Below are 21,320 nucleotides of genomic sequence, written 5' to 3'. Positions count from 1 at the left end.
GCCATCAGCCCAGAGCCTGACGCGGGGCTCGAACTCACAGAGTGCGAGATCGTGACCTGGCTGAAGTCGGACGCCCAACCGACTGCGCCACCCAGGCGCCCCTCTTTTTTTTTTCTTTTAAGGAAGCTTTAGGCCCAACGTGGGGCTCTAACTCCCAACCCTGAGATCAAGAGTCATACATATCCTCTATAGATTGGGCCAGCCAGGTGCCCCGAGAATATGCATTTTTTAGACCGTGATAAAAATACACAGGCAATATGTGAAATTAAAAAGCAAAAATTTTTTAGGAATGGTGAGTGCAATGGTAAAAGACATTGGGGATTTTGCTATGTAATTAGAGTTAAGAATTCTCTACCTTTTTCCCCCTTTAAAATAAAAGTTACTGATATTTTTATAAAAGTAAGATATGCCATTTTAAGGAAATTCACAAAACATAGGAAAGTAGAAATAATACATAAAATTACCTACAATTATACTGCTCTGCGTCCAGCTTTTTGAACATTTCTACTCTCTTTCTTTTTTTTAAACATAATAGGTTTCATACTGTAGACTGTTTTGCATTTAATTGTGGAAGTCTACCCAAAGGAGGTGGGTTTTAGGAGCTGAGAGGAGGAAACAAAGGGAAAAAAGGGACTTTAGAATCTTGAAAGAGGAGGTCATTTTATTTTATTTATTATTTATTTTTTATTTTAGAGAGAGAAGAGAGTGCAGGCAGGGAAGAGGGGCAGAGGGAGAGAGAGAGGATCTTGAGCAGCTTCCACACTCAGCCCAGAGCCTGATGTGGGGCTTAATCCCACGACTTTGGGATCATGACCTGAGCCGAAATCAAGAGTCAGTCGCTCAACCGACTGAGCCACCCAGACGCCCCTTGAAAGAGGAGGTCATTTGAGATTGGTCTCAAGTTTTCCCCACACCATATTCCGTGATTGAGCAGGAGGTTGCCCAACTGGGGTGGGAAGCTAAAAGGTGAAGTGGTGTAGCCCTGGACGGTCTCAAGGAGGGCCCATTTGGTACATTCGTGGCTTTGCTGTGTGAGTTCTTGCTAACCCTGCTGTCATTTTTAACAGGGATGTTTTTGAACTAAACTTCATGAATGTCAAATTTTCCAGTGGTTATTATGACTTCTCTGTCAAAGTTGAAGGTGACAACCGTTATATTGCAAATAGTGTAGAGGTGAGTGCTTTTCTTTCGTCCCCATTAAATCCAATGAAATGACCAAGTGGGCACACAGCATTAATTAATATTGACCTCACTTTACTACCAAGTTAATGTGAATATGTGAAGAGAAGGGTAGGTTTAAACTATGCTGTTTGACAGACTTCTCCAAGATGTTGATCATAGTGGGTTTTGTTTATAAATTACTCATTTTCTATTATAAGTTAGTGTTACTATCTTACATAAAATTTAGGAAACAGAAAAATAAAAACCACCCATAATGTCACTGAGACATAAATATTCTTGTAATGTTTTACATGGTAGGTCTTGATAGGTTTAGAAAAGTGCTTGATGCTAAATTAGGTGACGAAAATCATCAAGTGACAACACACTGTAGCAAGGCTCTCTGGGTAAAGTACAAAAGAATGTCGGTAAGTTTCATAATGAATTGTGTTTCAGATGTTTAGCTGCCTCTAGTTGTGTTGAAGATCTGAAGCAGTTTAAAAAAAATTTTTTTTTAATGTTTTTTATTTATTTTTGAAAGAGAGAGAGAGAGAGAGACTGAGCAGGGGAGGAGCAGAGAGAGAGGGAGACACAATTCAAAGCAGGCTCCAGGCTCTAAGCTGTCAGCACAGAGCCTGATTGAGGGGCTCGAACTCGCAAACTGTGACATCATGACCTGAGCCAAAGTCAGACGCTTAACCTACTGAGCCACCCAGGCACCCCCCAAAGCAGTTTTAAAGATGGAAAACTATGCCTCATTTATCTGATGCCTTGGGAAGGAGGTACTTCACATTAGTGGTTTTCCTGGCTAATTCAAGTATACCCCTTTAGACACTGTGGCTTTCATTTCAACCTTTATCACAGAAGTTTATTTAAGATGAATTATACATTTTCTTTTTTCTTTTTTTTAAATACATTTTTTAAATGTTTATTTATTTATTTTTGAGAGAGTGCACAAGTTGGGGTGACAGAGAGATAGAGGGAGACACAGAATCCGAAGCAGCTCCAGGCTCTGAGCTGTTAGCACAGAGCCCAAGGCGGGTCTTGAACTCGTGACCTGAACTAAAGTTGGAAGCCCCTACATTTTCCTACTTTCTTAAACTATGGGATATGGTTTAACCTTTTCTTATTCTGAATTAGAATCATCTGTACAAACCCTTTATTGAAGTCCTTTGACATGAGAAGCATAGGTTTTTATGCTTTTGCTTACATTATTTTAGTCGTCTGACAACCCTAAGGCATGGGTGGAGCCATCTTCATTTCACAGATGCAGCTCAAAGGGGTAGAGTAACTTGTCCAAGGTCACCCAGCCTGTACTTGGGTGGATTCCCTGCCCAATAGTTTGGTTAGTGTTCTCTGGTGAATATACAGCTGGCATAGAGCCTGCAGAGCTGTGTGCAGCTCCAGCAGCTGGCCTTTTTATATTACTTTCTCCTTTCAGCTGTCACTTCTCAATGTTTTTGTCACTGTGTCTTTGCTGCATCTACTTGATTACATTGTCATTTATTCTGTTGGATGAGGGGGAATTTGGAGTGGCCCTGTGCCTTTCTTTGAGTAATTGAATATGTGCTGTTTGTGATAACTCTTTTCTTCACTATTCAAGTGTCATTTCCCACTCACTTTTCTTTAAGTTTATTTTTATTTTTTGAAGTAAACTCTATGCCCAACATGGAGCTTGAACTCATGACCCCAAGATCAAGGGTCACATACTCCACTGACTAAGCCAGCCAGGCATTCCTCACTTTTTTAAATTATACTTTTTCATTTTTTTCATCTTGAAATAATTTCGAAGTTGCAAAAATATGAAGTATACAGTTTTTAGTTTTTTGGGTTTAAAAAATTTTTTTTTAATGTTTATTTATTTTTGAGAGAGAGAGACACAGAGTGTGAACAGGGGAGGGGTAGAGAGAGAGGGAGACACAGAATCTGAAGCAGGCTCCAGGCTCTGAGCTGTCAGCCCAGAGCCTGATGTGGGGCTCGAACCCATGAACCACGAAATCATGACCTGAGCCAAAGTCAGACACTCAACCGACTGAGCCACCCAGGCACCCCTAAAGTTTTTAGTTTTTAAGGATGGAAAACTATTCCTCATTTCTCTGATGCTTTGTGGGACTTAGCCAAGTATAGTAGTATAAAAAATGTCCTTTACCCAGCTTCCCCAAATGTTAACGTCTTGTATAACTGTAATATATCAGTAATTACTATCCAGATAATAATCAGGAAATTAATGCTGATACAATGCTATTAAGTAATCTGTAGACTGTAATTCAAATTCCACTAGTTATCCTACTAATGTCCCTTTTCTGATCCAGGATTCTACCTAGGGACATGTTCCTTTAGCTTCCTCTAATTTAGGATAGTTTCTTTCATGACTTTGGCACTTTTGAAGAGTACTCTAGTTAGTTTGTAGAATGGCCCTCACTTTGGGTTTGTCTGAGTTTCCTCAAAATTAAATTTATTTTTTGCAAGAATACTCCAAAAGTGAAACTCTGTCCCTCTCAGTGCATCTTCTTAGGAAGTATATGATACTGATCTCACTGCTGGTGATGTTAACCTTGATCACTTAGTTTCGGTGGTGTCTGCTAGGTGTCTCTACTGTAAAGTTGCTGTTTTTCTGCTTTATAATTGAGTCTGCAAATGTCCTAATGGTCTAGCTTGCAACCATTATTCATGTGTTGTCTGCCCAAAGGTGATTTTCCCTTTTTTTCACTCTTTCTACGTTTATTAATTAGAATTCTGTAAGAAAAAGCTATCCCTCCCCTGACTGACTCTGTCTTCATGTATTTATTCAATTATTTATAACACTTTGGGCTCATGGATTTTTATTTTACTCTGTAGGTTATGATACCTTACTGTCATCATCTATTTTGTTTTTCACATTATCCCAGATTTGACCTTTCGGAAGCTCCTCAAGTTGGTTCCTATGACACTCACTTTTTTTAAATGAAAGGACAAGGCAGCTAGAAAGTTTGACCTTTTCAAAACTGGGGCATTACTTAACATAGGTAGATTAAATACTTATATTTAAAGTTTGTCAGAAAGGAAGATACTGTCTGAAACTCTCATCTCTCCCTTTTCTCCACCTCATGTCTGACCTTTTTGGGCATGAGACATCTGATCCCAGTCCATTACTAACGCAGTATTTGGACAGAAGCTATTGTAGTGTGCACCTTGAACCTTTACGAGTTTTAGCTCCCCTCATGAAGGGTCCTTATTTGCAACTGAACACATTAAAAGGCAGACTTTTCTTTCTTTCCTTCTTTTTTTTTCCCCCTCTGAAACCTTTTCTTCCTTCTACCTTTACAGTCTTGATAACAACATATCCAGCTTAAGTGCCATACCCATATGACACAGTCATTCTTAACCTCTTCCTTTCTTTCTACTTCTTTCAGTCAGTCACCAAGTCCTGTTGATTCCACCTTTGAATGTCTTTTGCATGAGTTCTTTGTTGTTTAGTCCCTGTATTCTCAATTGGGTAGAGCCCTATATTGTCTGTCTACACGGGTAAGGGAGTTTCTAACTACATCTGACCCTTGGACAAATGAGGGTTTGAAATGCAGGGGTCCACTTACACATGGATTTTTTTTTTCGACAAAAGCAATACAGTACTATAAATGTATTTTCTCTTTCTTATGGTTTTCTTAATAACATTTTCTTGATTTTTAGCTTTACTGTAAGAATACACTATACAATATTTATAATATACAAAATAAGTGTTTATCGACTGTGTTATCAGTAAGGCTTCTGGTCAACAATAAGCTATTAGTAGTTAAGGTTTGGGGGAGTCTAAAGTTCTAGATGGATCTTCAACTGTACTGGGTGGGAGTCAGCACTCCTCACCCTTCGTTGTTTAAGTGCCAACTGTAGTTCCATTGTCTTCAGATTTCTGCCTCTTTCATTTAATTTTCCCTAAGTGCCACTAGAATGATAAAATCATTGTTCTTTGGTTCCCCATTGCTTGTGAGTGAGGTCTAGACTCCTGAGAATGGCTTAGAAGGTCCTCCACAAGGCATGTGCATATGCTTCAGTGTGGGTGCGTCCCCACCCCCTCAGCGCTAGCTGCTCTTGACTGCATACTGCTCCTCAGATATACTTTACATGCACATGTCTTTGGGTTTCAACTCTTGCTTCCTGCATAAGAAATGCTCCTCCCCTCTCTTGCTCATATGCTGAACTGCTCATCCTGTGGAGTCTAGTTCAAATGGTACTCCTTCGTCTGTGCTCCCACAAAACTTTTATTTTTTAGTATGGACTACTTCAAATATACAGAAAAGAACAGAAAATAATTTGGTGAATTCTCATGTACCTCATCTCCTTCACTCATTCTCAGCCACTCATCTCCTTCAAACCCTATCATTTTGCTATATTTGCTCCACCCTCTCCCTTTTGTTTTGGTAAGAAACTTTTATGTTTCTGCTACACGTGTACATATTTGAAACAATTTTTTTTTAAGTTTATTTATTTTGAGAAAGAGAGAGAGAGCACAGTGGGGAAGGGTCAGAGAGAAGCAGTGACAGAGCCCCAAGCAGGCTCTGCGACATCGGCGCAGAGCCTGATGCGGGACCTGAACCCATGAACTGTGAGACCGTGACCTGAGCCGAGATCAAGAGTCGGATGCTTAACTGACTGCGCCACCCAGGTGCCCCACACGTGTACATATTTTTAAATAATACAGTGCATTGATTTGCATCTTCTCAAAATTTATACATTATCTTGTATGCATCCTTTTGCCACGCACTCGTTCTCATTCAATATTATATGACAGTTAGTTGCACTTATACCTGTAGAACTAGAGCTATATGCGTAACTGTGGATAATTGTCATGTAATTGCCTTCCTTTTATGAATGAAGTAGATTTTATTCATTTTCCTATTGGACATTTAGATTTCACCATTACAGTGCTACTGTGAACATCTTGGTATGTTTCCTTGTGCACATTTTGTTTATTTATCTGGAGTGAAGTCATAGAGTGTGTTTATCTTCCAGCTTTATTAAATATTGCCAAATTGCTCTTTTTTTTCATATTCTTACCAATATTTGGTATTATGAATTTTTGATAATCTGATGGATATGAAATGGTGTCTTGTGTGTTGTTTTTTAAAGTTTTATTTATTTTTTTTAGAAATCCCTACACCCATCATGGGGCTTGAACTCATGACCCTGAGATCAAGAGTTGTATGCTTTTGTGACTGAGCCAGCTGGGTGCCCCAAAATGGTTTCTTGTTTTAATGTTTTTCCTTGGTTACTAGTGAGATTGAGCATTTTTTTCTCGTGTTTATTGGCCTTTTAGTTTTCCTCTTCTGTGAATTGTTGTCTGTTTTGTCTGTTTTTCTTTTGGTTTGTTAGTCTTTTTATTATTGAATTTTAGGAGCTATTGATATTCTGGAAAGTAAGCTTTACTTATAAGCATCAGATGTCTTCCCCAGTGTTATCTTTATGGCATCTTTTGATGCACAAAAGTTATTTTCAGTGAAGCCTAATTTAAAAGCCTTTTTGCTTATGTTGTTTATGCTTTTTGTGTCTTTAAAAAACTCCAAGGTCAAAAAGATAATCTGCAGTATTTTCTTCTACAAATTTTTAAGTTTTTTCCCCCTTATATTTAGGACTTCAATCTACTTAAAGTTTATTTTTGTTGCTGTAGTATTTTATATCCTATCTATAATTGTTCTTATTGTATTCTATTACCGTTGTTTGCTTATATGTTTGCTTTTTCATTGGGCTGAGAACTCCCTGTGAGTGGAAACCAAATCTTATTTTTTGAGTGCTTATTCTCCATTTCCGACCATTCGAGAAGAAAAGGATGGAGTGGTATAAAAATATTTCCTTACATTCCTGGGCCCTTAAAACTATGGTAACTCATCTTCAAAGGGTTAGCTTTTTATTCTATACAAAGTAGCTTGGCTTTTTTTTTTTTTTTTTTTTATGACAGCTTTATTGAGGATATAATTCACATATCTAATAAAGTATTTATAATTCAGTGTTTTTAGTATATTTACAGATATTTATTTATTTATATTTACACTACTTTCAAATTCCAGAACACTTTTGTCACCCCAGAAAGCAGTCCTGCGTCTATAGTAGATATTCCTTATTCTACAGGAATAGATCTTCTAGTCCTAACAACTACTACTTTTGTCTCCATGGTTTGCTTATTTGGGACATTTCATATAAATGGAATCATACAATATATAGCTGTTTGTGTCTGGCCTTTTTAATTAGCATATTTTCCAGGTTAATTCATGTTATAGCATGTATGAGTACTTTATTCCTTTTATGGCTGAGTAATATTCCATTGTATGGATATACCACATTTTGTTTATCCGTTCATCAGTTGATGGACATTTGGAGCTTTTCCACTTTTTTGGCTTTTTAAAATAATGTTGCTATAAACATTCATGTACACATTTTTGTTTGAACATCTGTTTTCAGTTCTTTGAGGTGTATGCCTACGAATGGAATACTAGGTCATATGATAAACTCTATGTTTAACTTTTTTTTTTTTTTTTTTTTTTTTTTTTTCCTCTATATTTAACTTTTTGAGGAACTGACAAACTTTTTCAAAGAAGCTGCACTATTTTACATTTCTACTAGTAATGTATAAGGATTCCAATTTCTCTTCATCCTAACCAACACTTGGTATTATCTGTCTTTTCATTCTGGCATTCCTAAGTGGGTATGAAGTGGTATCTCACTGAGATTTTGGTTTGCATTTCCCTGATGGTTAATGATATTGAGCAGCTTTTTCATGTGCTTATTGGCCATTTGTATATCTTCTTTGGAGAAATGTCTGTACAGATGACCCTTTGCCCATTAAAAAGAAATTTTTTTTTTGTCTTTTTATTTCTTCCGTCCCAATCTATATACCTCTTATTTCCTCTTCTTGATACATTATTATCTTTTTATATATTCTTGAGGTTTTTTTGTATGTATATATATTTTTTTATTTTAAGAGAGGGAGGGGGACCATATGTATGTGCATCCCCGCAGGAGAGCAGGGGACGGGCAGAGAGAATCACAAGCAGGCTTCACACTGTCAACACATAGCCCGACACAGGGCTCAATCTCACAAACCGTGAGATCATGACCTAAGCCAAAACTAAGAGTTGGATGCTCAACTGACTGAGCCACCCAGGGGCCCATATATTCTTGAATTTTAAGAGTTCTTTTTATACTATGGATACAAGTCCCTTGTCAAATACCTGATTTGCAAATATATTCTCACAGTCTGTAGGTTGTCTTTTCCCTTGTTGATTTTGGATTTTGAAGCACAAAATGTTTTAATTTTGATGAGGTTCAGTTTCTTTATTTTTCTTTCACTGCTTCTGCTTTGAGTGTCATATCTAAGAAACCATTGCCTAATCCAAGGTTATGAAGATTACTCCTCTTATAGCTTTAACTCTAACATTTAGGTGTCTGATTAATTTTGACTTAGTTTTTGTATAAGGTGTGAGGTAGGGGTCCAGCTTCCTTCTTTTGCATGTGGAAATCCTAGTACCATTTGTTGAAGACCATTCTTTCCCTATTGAATTGTCTTGGCACACTTTGCATCTTGCCATCAAAAATCAGTTGACCATACAGGCAAGGGTTAATACCTAGTCTTGCAGTCATATTCCATTAATCAATATTTTTATTTTTATACCAATGCTATGCTGTCTTGGTTACTTAACAGCTTGGCTTTTTGTAACATCAAATCTGGCGTTTGTCCAAGTGTTTCTGTGATTGTTGGAAAAATTATTTAAGTGCAAAATAGCAGAAATGGCTAATAGCTGTTACTCATGCAATGATAATAAGCCCCAACTGAGGCCATTGCTGTCCTTTTCCTTCCTGGTGATGGAGTGAGCATTAAAAAATCTCTCCTTCATTATGTTAGAGCTTTATGCATGCATATGTACGTGTGTGTGCGCCGGCGCGCGCGTGTGTGTGCGTTCTGACCTCTGTCACATACGCAACTTTACTTTGTAATTTCAGTAATAGTCACACTTAGAACCTCAGAGCGGGTCAGCAGGTCCTGTTTCTTCTCCTGAGAGACGCTTGACATTGGTCAGAGTGCATTAACGGTGGTTTGGTGTGGAAGGCCTGTAATAGCCCTCATTGACATTGGACTTGCTGTCAGGGAAACATGGGTTTTAGAAGCTGTCATTAGCATTAATTGCTCCTAATGCACCATCATTTTTGACAGTAATGAGCTAAACAAGGGGGTTATTACTCTCAGCAGAAAGACTACATTTCCTGGCGTTAAAACATTTTTTGAGGTGTATGTGGCATGCAGTACAGGCAAAGAAAAGACTAGCATGATTCAATGTAAAGCAGGCTTAGCTGCATTTAAAGTGGCTAAACAAGTCCCTTTCCTGTTATAAAAACTAATCTTGAAGTGTTAGTTTGAAGGAAGAAGCAGCTAACCCACAGGGATCTTACTCAATTCTTTACAACATGGCTTTGAAAAAAGATAATTTTTATTTCTCAATTTGCTTTAAAAGAGTAGTATAAAAACGCTTTTCTTTTCAGTGTTTCCAGAGACTCATTTGTATTAAGATTTTAGGAGCAGAAGGACTTGTTTTAAACTGTTCCCTATTCAAGAACAGCCCTGCAGTGTTTCTCTGCAACAAAGAAACCTTTAACTTAGGGAGCCTTTTAGAATTAGGGCTGAGAGCAAACCCAAAATGACTTGAGTTCACTGCAATCTGCCCTTTTGTCATCCATGTGTGTGTATTGTCTGGGAATGCTTATGATGTCTTTAAAACACACAGTTGAATCTTGATTAGCGGGCCTTCGTGACCATGTTACTGTTGAAAGTTTGTAGTCAGGATTCTAAGGAAAAAGCTAAAAGTTGATGACTTTTCTATCACTATAATTAGGATACATTGAGGAGCCTTACATAAATCTTTAAACATCTGTATGTATCCATCTGCTGAAAGGAAGAATGATTATTTTTTTAAGTTTATTTATTTATTTTGAGAGAGAGAGGGAAAGAGAGAGAATCCCAAGCATACTCCACACTTTTGGCATGAAGCCCCATGTGGGGCTTGAACTCACTAACTGTGAGATCACAGTCTGAGCCGAAACCAAGAGTCAGATTTTTAACTGACTGAGCCCCCCCCAGGCACCCTGGAAGAATGGTTATTTTTGCAATCCTCTTTATTGGGTGGTGCTTTTCAATACAAAATGTTTATAAAGAAAAAAGTATATGGCACACAGTCTCATTGCTGAGATAATCTCTATTTTTTTCAAAAAAGGAGTAAAATATGCATGTAGTTAAAAAAATTCAAAGTGCAAATGAATTTTGTAAAAGTATATAATGAAATGTAAGAGCTTTCTCTCATCCCTTCCATCCAGTTCCTCTCCTCAGAGGAATCCATTTCTAAGAGTTAATTATTGTACATTTTAAGAAAAAGAAGGATACAAAATGAATGAATGAATGTATGTTTATCCTTTCTTGTTTACATCAAAGGGATTACTCTAGGGGGGCCTGGGTGGCTCAGTTGGTTGAGCATCTGACTTCTGCCCAGGTCATGATCTCACAGATCGTGGGTTCGAGCCCTGTGTTGGACTCTGTGCTGACAGCTCGGAGCCTGGAGCCTGCCTCAGATTCTGTGTCTCCCCCCTCTCTGCCTCTCCCTTGCTTGCATTCTCTCTCTCTCTCTCTCTCTCCCTTCTCTCTCTCTCTCTCTGTCTCTCCCCACCTCTCTCTCTCCCCACCTCTTTCTCTCCCCACCTCTCTCTCTCCCCACCTCTCTCTCTCCCCACCTCTCTCTCTCCTTCTGTCTCAAAAAATAAATAAAAACATTTAAATTTAAAAAAAAAAAGGAATATTCTAAAAACAGCTGTATTCTTTGCTCTTGTCATAAAATAGAGACTCCCAGCTTTCCCCTCAGGGATCTTTTTAACTTGATGACCTCCTCCCAACCCACCACCATTCCTGTGCCATAATTCACCCAGTTGCCTAGACTCCGTGACAGTGATGTTAAATATAATTATGTCAATGGATGTACTCAAAAATAGGTGATAATATCTCTTTATCTGTTTATAGACATCTACCTTGTCCTTTGTAATTGTTCCATGGTAATTCATAGTGTACATGTACCATTAGTCATGTAACCATCTCCTGTTTATGGAAATTTAGGTGGGACGATGATTTTAAGATCACATTTACAAATTAAATGGGTGAGCCCTTGAGGGAATGAGTCACAGAAGTAAGGAAAGAATTATCTGGGTAGTGTTGATGGGTAGGTTGCAGAGTGGTTAACTATGAAGATGGATTGTTTTTATAGCATGGAATATTGCTAAACTCCTTCCTCTCCCCAAACTGGAGGACTTCTGAGCCATTGTGCTACACATTCTCTCGCTCCCCAACCAAGCAAGGGCTACCCCCAGGCCAGCTTAGGTCACAGTTATTTCTCCTGTGCTTTCATAGCACTTTGTACATCCCTCCATTAAAGCAGCAGCCTGGTTTGTTAACATTTAGCTTTACATTTATGCTTCTCTTTAGGACAAGAAGCGCATCTTGCCATCTCTGTATATCCCCTGCACCTGTGTGCTCCAATTGTGCTAGGGGGATGTAGGCAAAGTAATCTTAGTGGGAGGTATCTTGCTAAACAGCAGTAGTCTAATCACAGCTCTTTGGCTACTTTTCTGCTTAAGCCTTCCACTCCAGTTTTTCTTCAAATGGTCCCAGTGCCTCTCCGCATTGAGTTTCATGTGGTTCCAAGCCCTATGTGAGTTGCGAAGCTGTTTGCTCAGTGCAGAACCCAAAGAGCCAAAGGAGAGGCTCCCAACTCTTTCCTTGGGGATTTATTCAACTCGAAGGCCATCTGTTTCCCTTCCCTACCACTGTCATTCACCCAGTTGCCTAACCTCAGTGACAGGCAGCGAGGCTGAGTATAATTCTACCAATAGGTGGCTATGTATTTAGGAGTAGGAGGTAAGACTGTCCTTACAGCTTCTGTAATAAATCTTGTACATTCAGTTTTTTGTTGTTTTTAAAAAATTTTTTTAAATATTTATTCTTGAGAGAGAGAGAGCACGCAAGCAGGGGAGGGGCAGAGAGAGAGACAGAGACAGAGACAGAATCCCAAGCAGGCTCCAGGCTCTAAGCTGTCAGCACAGATTCCAACTCGGGCTCGAACCCATGAACTGTGAGATCATGACCAAGCCGAAGTTGACACTTAACCAACTGAGCCACCCAGGTCCCCTTGTGTTTTAAGTAAAACATAATAGCCCTATTCAATCTGATAATTGAGGCTGTTGTCACAAAATAGTTATTATGGAAGTAGGAGAGAAGGCTGTTAAATTACTTGATAGCTGTCGTTATCCCTTTTTAATTTTTCTTCTTTGGCCTCAATTTGAGGTTGTTACACCTTGATAGTGCATTTTAGCAAAATGCTAAAGCCATTCTTCAATTATTTGCCCAGCCCTCCTATCTCTGTTCCTTGATCCTGACTTAGACTATAAACCAGTGGATTTGGCAAGGATTTCCTTAAGCATTACATTCAAGCTTAGCAAATATTTGCAAGTCTTATAGATATGTTTGCATATAAAAAGTACCTTGGGTTTTTATAATTTGCACATTAAAATTTGGACTTACTTATTTTTATTATTTTGGTTTACAGTTTTTATTATTTAAAAAACTTTTGACAGAGCACAGCAGGGGAGGGGCAGAGAGAGAGAGAGAGAGAGAGAGAGAGAGAGAGAGGGAGACACAGAATCCGAAGTAGGTTCCAGGCTCTGAGCTGTCAGCACAGAGCCCTACGTGGGGCCCGAACTCACCAACTGGGAGATCATGACCTGAGCTGAAATCAGCCGCTTAACCATCTGAGCCACCTGGGCACCCCAAAACTTGGACTTTAAAAAATTTCCCATGAATAGACTTTCAGAATGTTTTCTGCCTCTTGGAATTTTACACTTTAAGTCTAACTTTTAAAAAGTTCGTGTTTATTGTGTTATCTAGCTCCTCTTTGTGAAAATATTTACAAGAAATATACAGAATTCAAACCCTAAGAGTCAAGATGGGCTGGTTTGTGCTTCTGCCAGACTCCAAGTCTCAGTAGCTTAAAATAACAAAAGTTTCTTTTTTGCCCATGCTAGGTATCTTAGCATATCAACTGGAGGCTCGGCTTCATGCTGTCCTTAGGCTGGGACTCAGACTGAAGGAGCAGGCCTCTCTTTGCATTGTCTGTGTCCATGCAGAGGAAGGGAGAGAATCACACACTGACTCTTAAAGCTTCCATTTGGGGGCTCACATTTCATTGGCCAAAGCTAGTCATGTGGCCACACCTGATTCCAGGGAAACAGGGAAGTACATCCCTACCATGTGTGCAGAAGTGCCTGGTGAATGGTGCAGATGTCTGCCATGCTGCTTACATCTTCATGGACAGACTTAAAATACTGCTTGGTACAGAGTAAGTTGTTGCTGGCAAGTTGGATAACCAGGTGCCTAAGAGTATGGACACTGAATCAGAATGCCTGAGCTTGAATACTGGCTCTGTCACTTACTAGCCATCAAAACTTGAGCTAGTGGCTTTATCTTTTTAATTTTTAATTTCCTTATCTGAAATAGCACTACCTTAGAGAATTGTTGTGAGGATTACATGAAATTGTCGTTTTAAAGTCAGTGTCTTTCACAAAGCAAACAATAGCTGTCATTAGAATCAAGTACTTGTTGATTCAAATTATTTGAAGGTTACTGCTTACAAATTTTTCCCCTTATGTGTTTTAATTTCTTTTTTTTTAAGTTTATTTATTTATTTGTGTGTGAGAGAAAGAGCATGAGCAGGGGAGGGGGAGAGAGAGAGAAAGAGAGAGAGAAAACCCCAAACAGGCCCCATAACTGTCATTGCAGAGCCCAGTGTAGGGCCCAAACTCACAAACCGTGAGATCATGACCTGAGCTGAAATACAGTCGGACACTTAACCAACCGAGCCATCCAGGCACTCCTTCATATCCTTTTTTTAATTGTTATTTATTTTTGAATGAGAGAGAGAGCACACGAGCAGGAGAGGGGCAGAGAGAGGAGACAAAGAATCTTAACTAAGCAGGCCCTATGCCGTCAGCACAGAGCCTGATGTGGGGCTCGAACTCACAAACCGTGAGATCACGACCTGAGCCAAAGTTCCAACTGAGCCACCCAGGCGCCCCTCCCCCTTATTTATTTTAAAGGACACGTGAAAAATCCTACTTTGTTTTCTTCTTTTAGTATATACCATCCAACCAATGCCAAAGAAGAGAAGAAGGGATAAGAATCAAGGAGTTGCTTTTTTTGTTTGTTTTTAGTTTATTTATTTATTTTGAAAGAGAAAGCGAATCTCATGAATTGTGAGATCATGACCTGAGCCAAAATCAAGTCAGATGCTGAACCTAGTGAGCCACCCCGGGCGCCCCAAGGAGTTGCTTAGCCTTGAGATTGGAGAGCTGGAAATCCTACCTGGCCGAGTCAGCTTTATTAAAATCATTGAAGACTCCTGTCCTAGGATCTTTTCATGCCTTTGCTCACCTTTATGAGGAAAATTTGGGTATGCCTGTAATTCTTGATGTATCAGCTGACTTGGTGATTTTCTTCTGTGTTTCACTCTAGCTCAGAGTTAAGATCTCCACTGAAGTTGGCATCACGAACGTTGATCTCTCCACTGTGGATAAGGATCAGAGCATCGCACCCAAAACCACCCGGTAGGTGGGGTACCTTCTGGGCACCGGGGAAGTCTAGGCTTGAGCTGAGAGGAGCACGCCCAGGCACTGATCCCCTCTGGATGCCATTTCTGGGTCAGCAATAATCCAGCTTGCCCTCTAAATTAAAGAGGCTTCAATTTTGCTGGCACCATGCCACACAGCATCCAAGCAGATTTGGGGTTGTCTCTACCAGCAGTTAGTCCACAATGGGATAGGGAGCATCTGAGTCTGAATCAGCTATGTCACCAAGTATATTATTTAGTTCAGATGACTTTTTCTTAAAAAAGGCAAGACTTTCTCAACGAAGGAAGCAGTGTGTTTATATTTTGGTAATTTATCTTCATAGTCCCGAATTGGCTTTTAGTGGCCTCATGACTACTCCCTTCGGCTCACAGTGGGTCTGAAATTGGTTGGAAGCCTCAGAGGTCCTTAGAATTGAGATGGCAGATACCTAGCACTGGGGCTGTGAATTCCTTTCTCAAGTTTGTGGAAGGCATCACTTATCAGTCATAGCTTTTGTTCCTGTTGAACTCAGAATCTTTTCTAACACAACCTTCAAGGTCATCATTGGCAGTTGATCAGAGCAGGCTGGGCACTATATGAAGCCTGTCAGCCCTCTTCCAGATCCTTGTTTTGGGGGGGCCCATCTAGACCTCTGGGTATAGTTTGGACCTCAACTTGACTGGGTGGCTATAGCTGCTAGAGAAAGTAGGTGAACCCTCAAGGCTGTTATGAAGACAGGAGATGTTAGCCAGGGCCTAGAAGCTAAACATTCACTCCTTTTAAGTCATGTGAAAAGGCTGGGCTTTCTGCTTCTGGCTTAGTTATTTTCATAGTGACACTGGAGATGAGAGCCCTGTTGAGAGTCCGTGGAAATAATGTTAGAGTGCCTTGCAAAGTTTAATACTCTATACAGATGAAGAGTTGGTATTCCTCACAAGTAAATATAAAGCCTAAGTATAAAATATAGTCAGGCGTGAGCTTTATAACCATTTGGCTTGTTTTTTCCCATGGCCATCTTACCGCATCCCAGGAGATGGTTGGGAAAAGAATAGTTTTCTCATCAAGTCTGCCTTTTGAGAAAATAACTCTTTAAAACCCAACTTGAGGCAGAAAAGTAAATTGAAACTGTATCCATGAAAAAATACAGCATTAAAAAAAGAAAAAGTGATAAGTACCCGTCTTTCCTTTGCATCTCCTACCCCCTCATCTTCCAACCATGCACCCACATGCTGCTGACATCAATCCTGTGATTATTTCTCTTTGCCCGCTTTCCAGCCCAACTCTCTATTCCCCCCTGTACCTGCAGAGGGACACGTGAGCCCCACTGGTACCTGACTTGGTTGAGCTGACATCCTTAGGTCCTTGAAGTGACAGCCTGGAGCGTCTGTGCATAGCATTTCCCCAGACCCCAATGAGAGTTTATCCTGTGCTTTTCTCAGTCCTGGCTCTCCTAGTCCGGTTTGCCCTCTGGCCACAGACAACTGTACTCCTGTCTGTCTGCAGCAGGGAAGTTTTCCAGTGGGGAGAGGGAGGATTAGGCAGTGAAGTGCAGTTTGTCTTTTTTATTCTGTTCTCAGAGACCTGCAGATCCTCTCCGAAGATTTACTGTATACATGTCTCTTTCAGGGTGACCTACCCAGCAAAAGCCAAGGGCACATTCATCGCGGACAGCCACCAGAACTTTGCTTTGTTCTTCCAGCTGGTAGATGTGAACACTGGTGCTGAACTCACCCCTCACCAGGTCAGGAAAAAGCCCAGGTGTTCCTCCTGGCCTGCAGCCTTACCATGCGCTAGAGTATATGGCACGGTGTATAAAGTCCACACTCCCTTTCAGGTCTTCACTTTGGACCCTGATGGACTGGCACGTTTTCCCACATGGCACTGACCCCACTCATACTGGTTGTAACTCTGAACGTGGCGGACACAGTTCTTTTTATTTTTATATTTTTTAATGTTTATTTATTATTGAGAGACAGAGAGACACAGAGCATGAGCAGGGGAGGGGTAGAGAGAGGGGGAGACATAGAATCCAAAGTAGGCTCCAGGCTCTGAGCTGTCAGCACAGAGCCTGACACTGGGCTCGAACCCACAAACTGGGAGATCATGACCTGAGCCAAAGTCAGTTGCTTAACCAACTGAGCCACCCAGGTGCCCCGACACAGTTGTTTTTAAAAGATCAGCTGGTATTGAGAAGATAAATTTAAGGCAGATTAGCGCTTAATTGAGGTTTTTTCCTTTCTGAGGAAAAAAAACAAAACAACAAAACAGATTGAAATAATTTTGAAAAAGGAAAACCTAGGTAGGCCCAAAGGGTTTTGTTCTGACCACAGCAGAGTTCCTCTTTGTAGGAATCTGAAGAATAGCCCTTTTTAACTCATGCTTAATTTGTATTAGAAAACAATAGCCTTCATTTTTGTTTTCCATATATAAAATCATGAGAATTATTATTTAAAAGATTTTCAGGGACGCCTGGGTGACTCAGTCAGTTAAGCATCCGACTTCAGCTCAGGTCATGATCTCCCGGTTCGTGGGTTCAAACCTCGTGTCGGGCTCTGTGCTGACAGCTTAGAGCCTGGGAGCCTGCTTCGGATTCTGTGTCTCCCTCTCTCTCTGCCCTTACCCGCTGCTTGTGCTCTCTTTCTCTCTCTCTCAAAAATAAATAAACATTTAAAAAAAAATTTTTTTTTCAAACCATATATCCTTTCCCCAGAGAATCTGATATGGCCCCTTATCTTCTCAGATACCTTCTCCCCTGCCCCTATCATCCCCCTAGACTGAGAATAACTGCTCTTGGGCCTTCCCCATCCATGATAGTATTATAATGGGAAATTCCAATAAATACTTTACTGAAAGAAAACAACATGGGACGTAGGGGCCTTGGTTTAGATGTTTCGTGGGGATAGTTTAGCAAGAGCTGGTGGAGTCGGGTTTGTGCCGAGAGACAGCTTCAGAGCAGATGACTGAGGTGAGTGGATTTACTTGGAAACCTTCCTGCTTTCTGCTTCTTGTAGCTACAACTGCTGCACATGTGGCCAGGCTCCAGAGTGGCTGCCCCCAAGACCGCCACCCCTGGCACTTCTCTGCTCCTCTCCCCTCCACCCCCAAGCTTCAGAGAGCTCGGTCAGGACACTTAGCCATGGCTAACTGACTTTAAGCACTTCAGCCTCTCAACATTTCCGAGCTCCTTTTCAGAATGACGTGTGCCAACCAAACAGCACAAGGGAAGAAAGAATATGAAGAGAAGAGATAATAAGATTAAACTGGTGGGATTAGGGCTGAGGCAGGGAATTAGTGAGGGAATGTAACTTTAACTGAATACTTGTCTCATTTAAGATTCTGCTTTGGAACCATGACATAGAGAACCCCGCCACGTAGAGATGGCGTTGTGCAGGTGAACCTGGCTGCCACGTGCCCTTGGCTGTCACAGGAGGAAGGTCAGGCCTAAATCCATTCTTGGCCAAGACTGCTGTAGTCAGGATACTTCACATCTCTGGGCCTTTTTTCTAAATACTTTCATGGTGGTTCCTTGTTGCCCAGATGCAGAGTGACAAATGAGATTTACATTTTTTTCTGGGAGCCAGGGCTGAATTGAGTGAACATGGCAACTCATTTAATCCTTGGAACCTTCCAGCCTTGTTCAATTCTTTATTTTGAAACACCTGAAAGGAAAGCTCAGAATGGATGTTAAGTTTGCTGCAGTTCTAATATGCAGAAGCCTTAGTTTCTTGTGCCATTGGGGGGATAAGGACTCGTACCATCACATTGGTGACAGTATCAGCTACTATTTGTCAACTAGCTAGCATATACCAGGTCTTGCTCTAAATACTTTGCATTTATCATTGTGCATCTTTGCACAGGTACACCACATATAGAGGTTAATCGTTCTCTCATAAAGATGAGGAAATCAAGGCCTGAGGGGGTGAAGTGACCTGCTCACCTAAAAAGTAGTGGAATCAAATGTGTCTGTCTTCAGAGCCTGGGCTTTCTCTGTGACACCAGGCTGCTCTGCCTGGTTAGAACTCTGCCTTGCTATCAATCCTCAAGCCTCTTCTACTAAATCTTTAGCTAGAGGCACTAGGAAATTGAAAATGGGCCTCTTACAGTTCCACCTCATTTCCCTTCTTTTCACCCTCTGGTGAAGAAGTTAATTGGGCAGCAAAGTGGCCAAAAGGCTGGCAGGAAGAAGAAACTGCAGCAGCAGCAAAGGGCTTAAATCTTCCACAAACTGGGCATTCAGCCTCCATGTAGTTAAGAATTGGCTGGACCCCTAAGTTAAATATCTTAGACTAACAAAAAGTGATCTCTAATCTCTGAGCTGGGAACCAGAGTGGGATGGCCACTCCTTCCTCGCTCTTAGGCAGGCCTGGCACATCCCAGAGCTTCCACTGTGACAAAAGAGCCAATAGTCTGCTGCCTTGTTGATTTGGTGTTGGGTATGGAGGGAACTTTGAAATTATCAGATGAAAGGTTGTATTATTATTGTTCTACCCAGACATTTGTCCGACTCCATAACCAGAAGACTGGCCAGGAAGTAGTGTTTGTTGCTGAGCCAGACAGCAAGAACGTGTACAAGTTTGAACTGGATACTTCTGAGAGAAAGATCGAATTTGACTCTGCATCCGGCACCTACACTCTCTATTTGATCATCGGAGATGCCACTTTGAAGAACCCAATCCTTTGGAATGTGGTATGCCCTAATGCACCTTGACCTAGGCAAGAGTGGCTGTGCCACAGTCAGACAGAGACTGCTCTTTTTCAGGAACATGGCCTCTTTACCCTGGCCTTGCCTGTGCAGGGCAATAAATAGGCATGGTGAGGTGAGGGGCCGTGTGCTGTCTTCCGTTAGTAGTCCTAGGGGTATGCACATGGCCTGGCACATCGTAGGTGCTGGATAAATAGTGACTGAGTGAATGAATGAAGCATGAATTTGCCCTCGTGGGTCCTAGCAAATTTCTATAAAAGTTCCACTCGAAGGAAGTTTTCATTTTATAGCAAAGCACTATGGGGGATACATAGCTGTAAGAGATAAAAGCCTGGTCTTTGAGATGTGGTACAGCCTCACAGGGTGGGGGGGGAAAGGGTAAGATTTGAATTTTGAAAATAATTCAGATGAATTCTAGAATATGCAAGATGCTAATGAACTATTAACCAATATTTGCATACTGTGTTATAGTTTACATAGTGCTTTTCACCTCCATATCTCACATCTGATGGATGTGATGAGCGAAATACTTCTTGAAAGACAGCATTCGAGTGAGGGGTGGAAGAATTGCAGGGGTTTATCAGAATAGTATCTGGGGGCTGGGGAATGACCCGCAGAAGATGTTTTCGGTGAGGCCTGAGTGGGTCCATTTTGCTGGAGCCCCTGCATCTGGTCAAGAGCAGTGGGTGGTGAGGTTGGAAAGGTAGCAGAGGCCAAACCCCAGGCCTTGAATGGTGGTCGCTCCCTCTGCAAGACAAAGGGGCAGCTGCATTTCTTTGCGTTGTATTCAGAGCCTTTTTTCTTCTCCTGGACTTCGGGCTGTTTTTTGTACGAGAGCACATTTTCATTTCTTTTTTCTGTGACTAAATCACACTTCCCAGGGACACCAGCAGTTTCTGATTGCAACTGTAACAGCCTGAATACCAGCTGGGATTTTTGTATTAAGCAGCTCTGTGGGGCTCACCAGACCAGTAGAAAATTGAAATTCTAGCTCTAAAAAGCAGTTTCAACAAATACTTATTATTTTGTTCTTGACATTTTTACTGCCTCAGTTGTCAGCTAATAGATCAGAAGTGATTAGACTGCTAGGAGCTGTTTTCAGTTATGGGCCTGCATGTGAGTTAGGGCACGCTACCCTGTTTCAACCCCTTCTCTACCCTGTGCCTTTAAAAGCTGCCCTTATTTTTTTAGGCTGATGTGGTCATCAAGTTCCCTGAAGAAGATGCTCCATCGACTGTCCTGTCCAAGAACCTTTTCACCCCCAAACAGGAAATTCAGGTATAAGGAGCCTAAGGGCTCTCCCATTAAACATGGAGGAGAAACGTAAAATGGGCACAACGAGAGAGGGCAGTGAATGCCTGAACTGTGGCTCTGGGATCTCCTTTAACCTGTTTAGACAATATTTTATAGTTTTGGCTTCACACTGCAAATTAAACGGGACAAATATCAGTGCCAACCTAGAACTTGAAAAAACAGGCTCAAAGAGCCCAGTGACCAGCTCCCTGAAAGCAGATAGTTGGACACAAAATCAGAGTCTGTTTTTCCTAAACATTCAGGAGGTTCAGCCTTCAGTTGACAGCTACAGGACCGATGGGTTTGGCATTCTTCCTCTCTGCTCCTGCAGAAATCAGGGCTATTGGGGCCTATAGGTGGAAAACTCAACTGGGTGGGAGCATAGGGCTTTCCTCCCCCAGGCAGTCCTCTCTCCAGGGATTCATCTTCCATGTACACAGTTAGCAGTCTCTGCCCAGCCCAGCTCAGCAGCACAGGACTGTTGTGAGAATCAAAATAAGTAACT

General features: G+C 41.0%; 1 protein-coding gene across 2 annotated transcripts in view; it reads left to right on the top strand.

The window, feature by feature from the left end:
* RPN2 (ribophorin II) overlaps positions 1–21,320 on the top strand; it is a 59,918-nt gene that overhangs the window by 29,109 nt on the left and 9,489 nt on the right. For both annotated transcript variants that reach the window (XM_042980449.1, XM_042980448.1), the window contains exons 9-13: positions 1,068–1,173; positions 14,726–14,817; positions 16,447–16,561; positions 19,313–19,507; positions 20,714–20,800. In XM_042980449.1, the coding sequence (XP_042836383.1) occupies positions 1,068–1,173; positions 14,726–14,817; positions 16,447–16,561; positions 19,313–19,507; positions 20,714–20,800 (595 nt within the window). The remainder of the gene's footprint in view (positions 1–1,067; positions 1,174–14,725; positions 14,818–16,446; positions 16,562–19,312; positions 19,508–20,713; positions 20,801–21,320) is intronic.

This window comes from Panthera tigris, chromosome A3, assembly GCF_018350195.1.
Source record: "Panthera tigris isolate Pti1 chromosome A3, P.tigris_Pti1_mat1.1, whole genome shotgun sequence".
Taxonomy (NCBI): Eukaryota; Metazoa; Chordata; class Mammalia; order Carnivora; family Felidae; genus Panthera; species Panthera tigris.
This window is presented reverse-complemented; position numbering and strand designations above follow the sequence as displayed.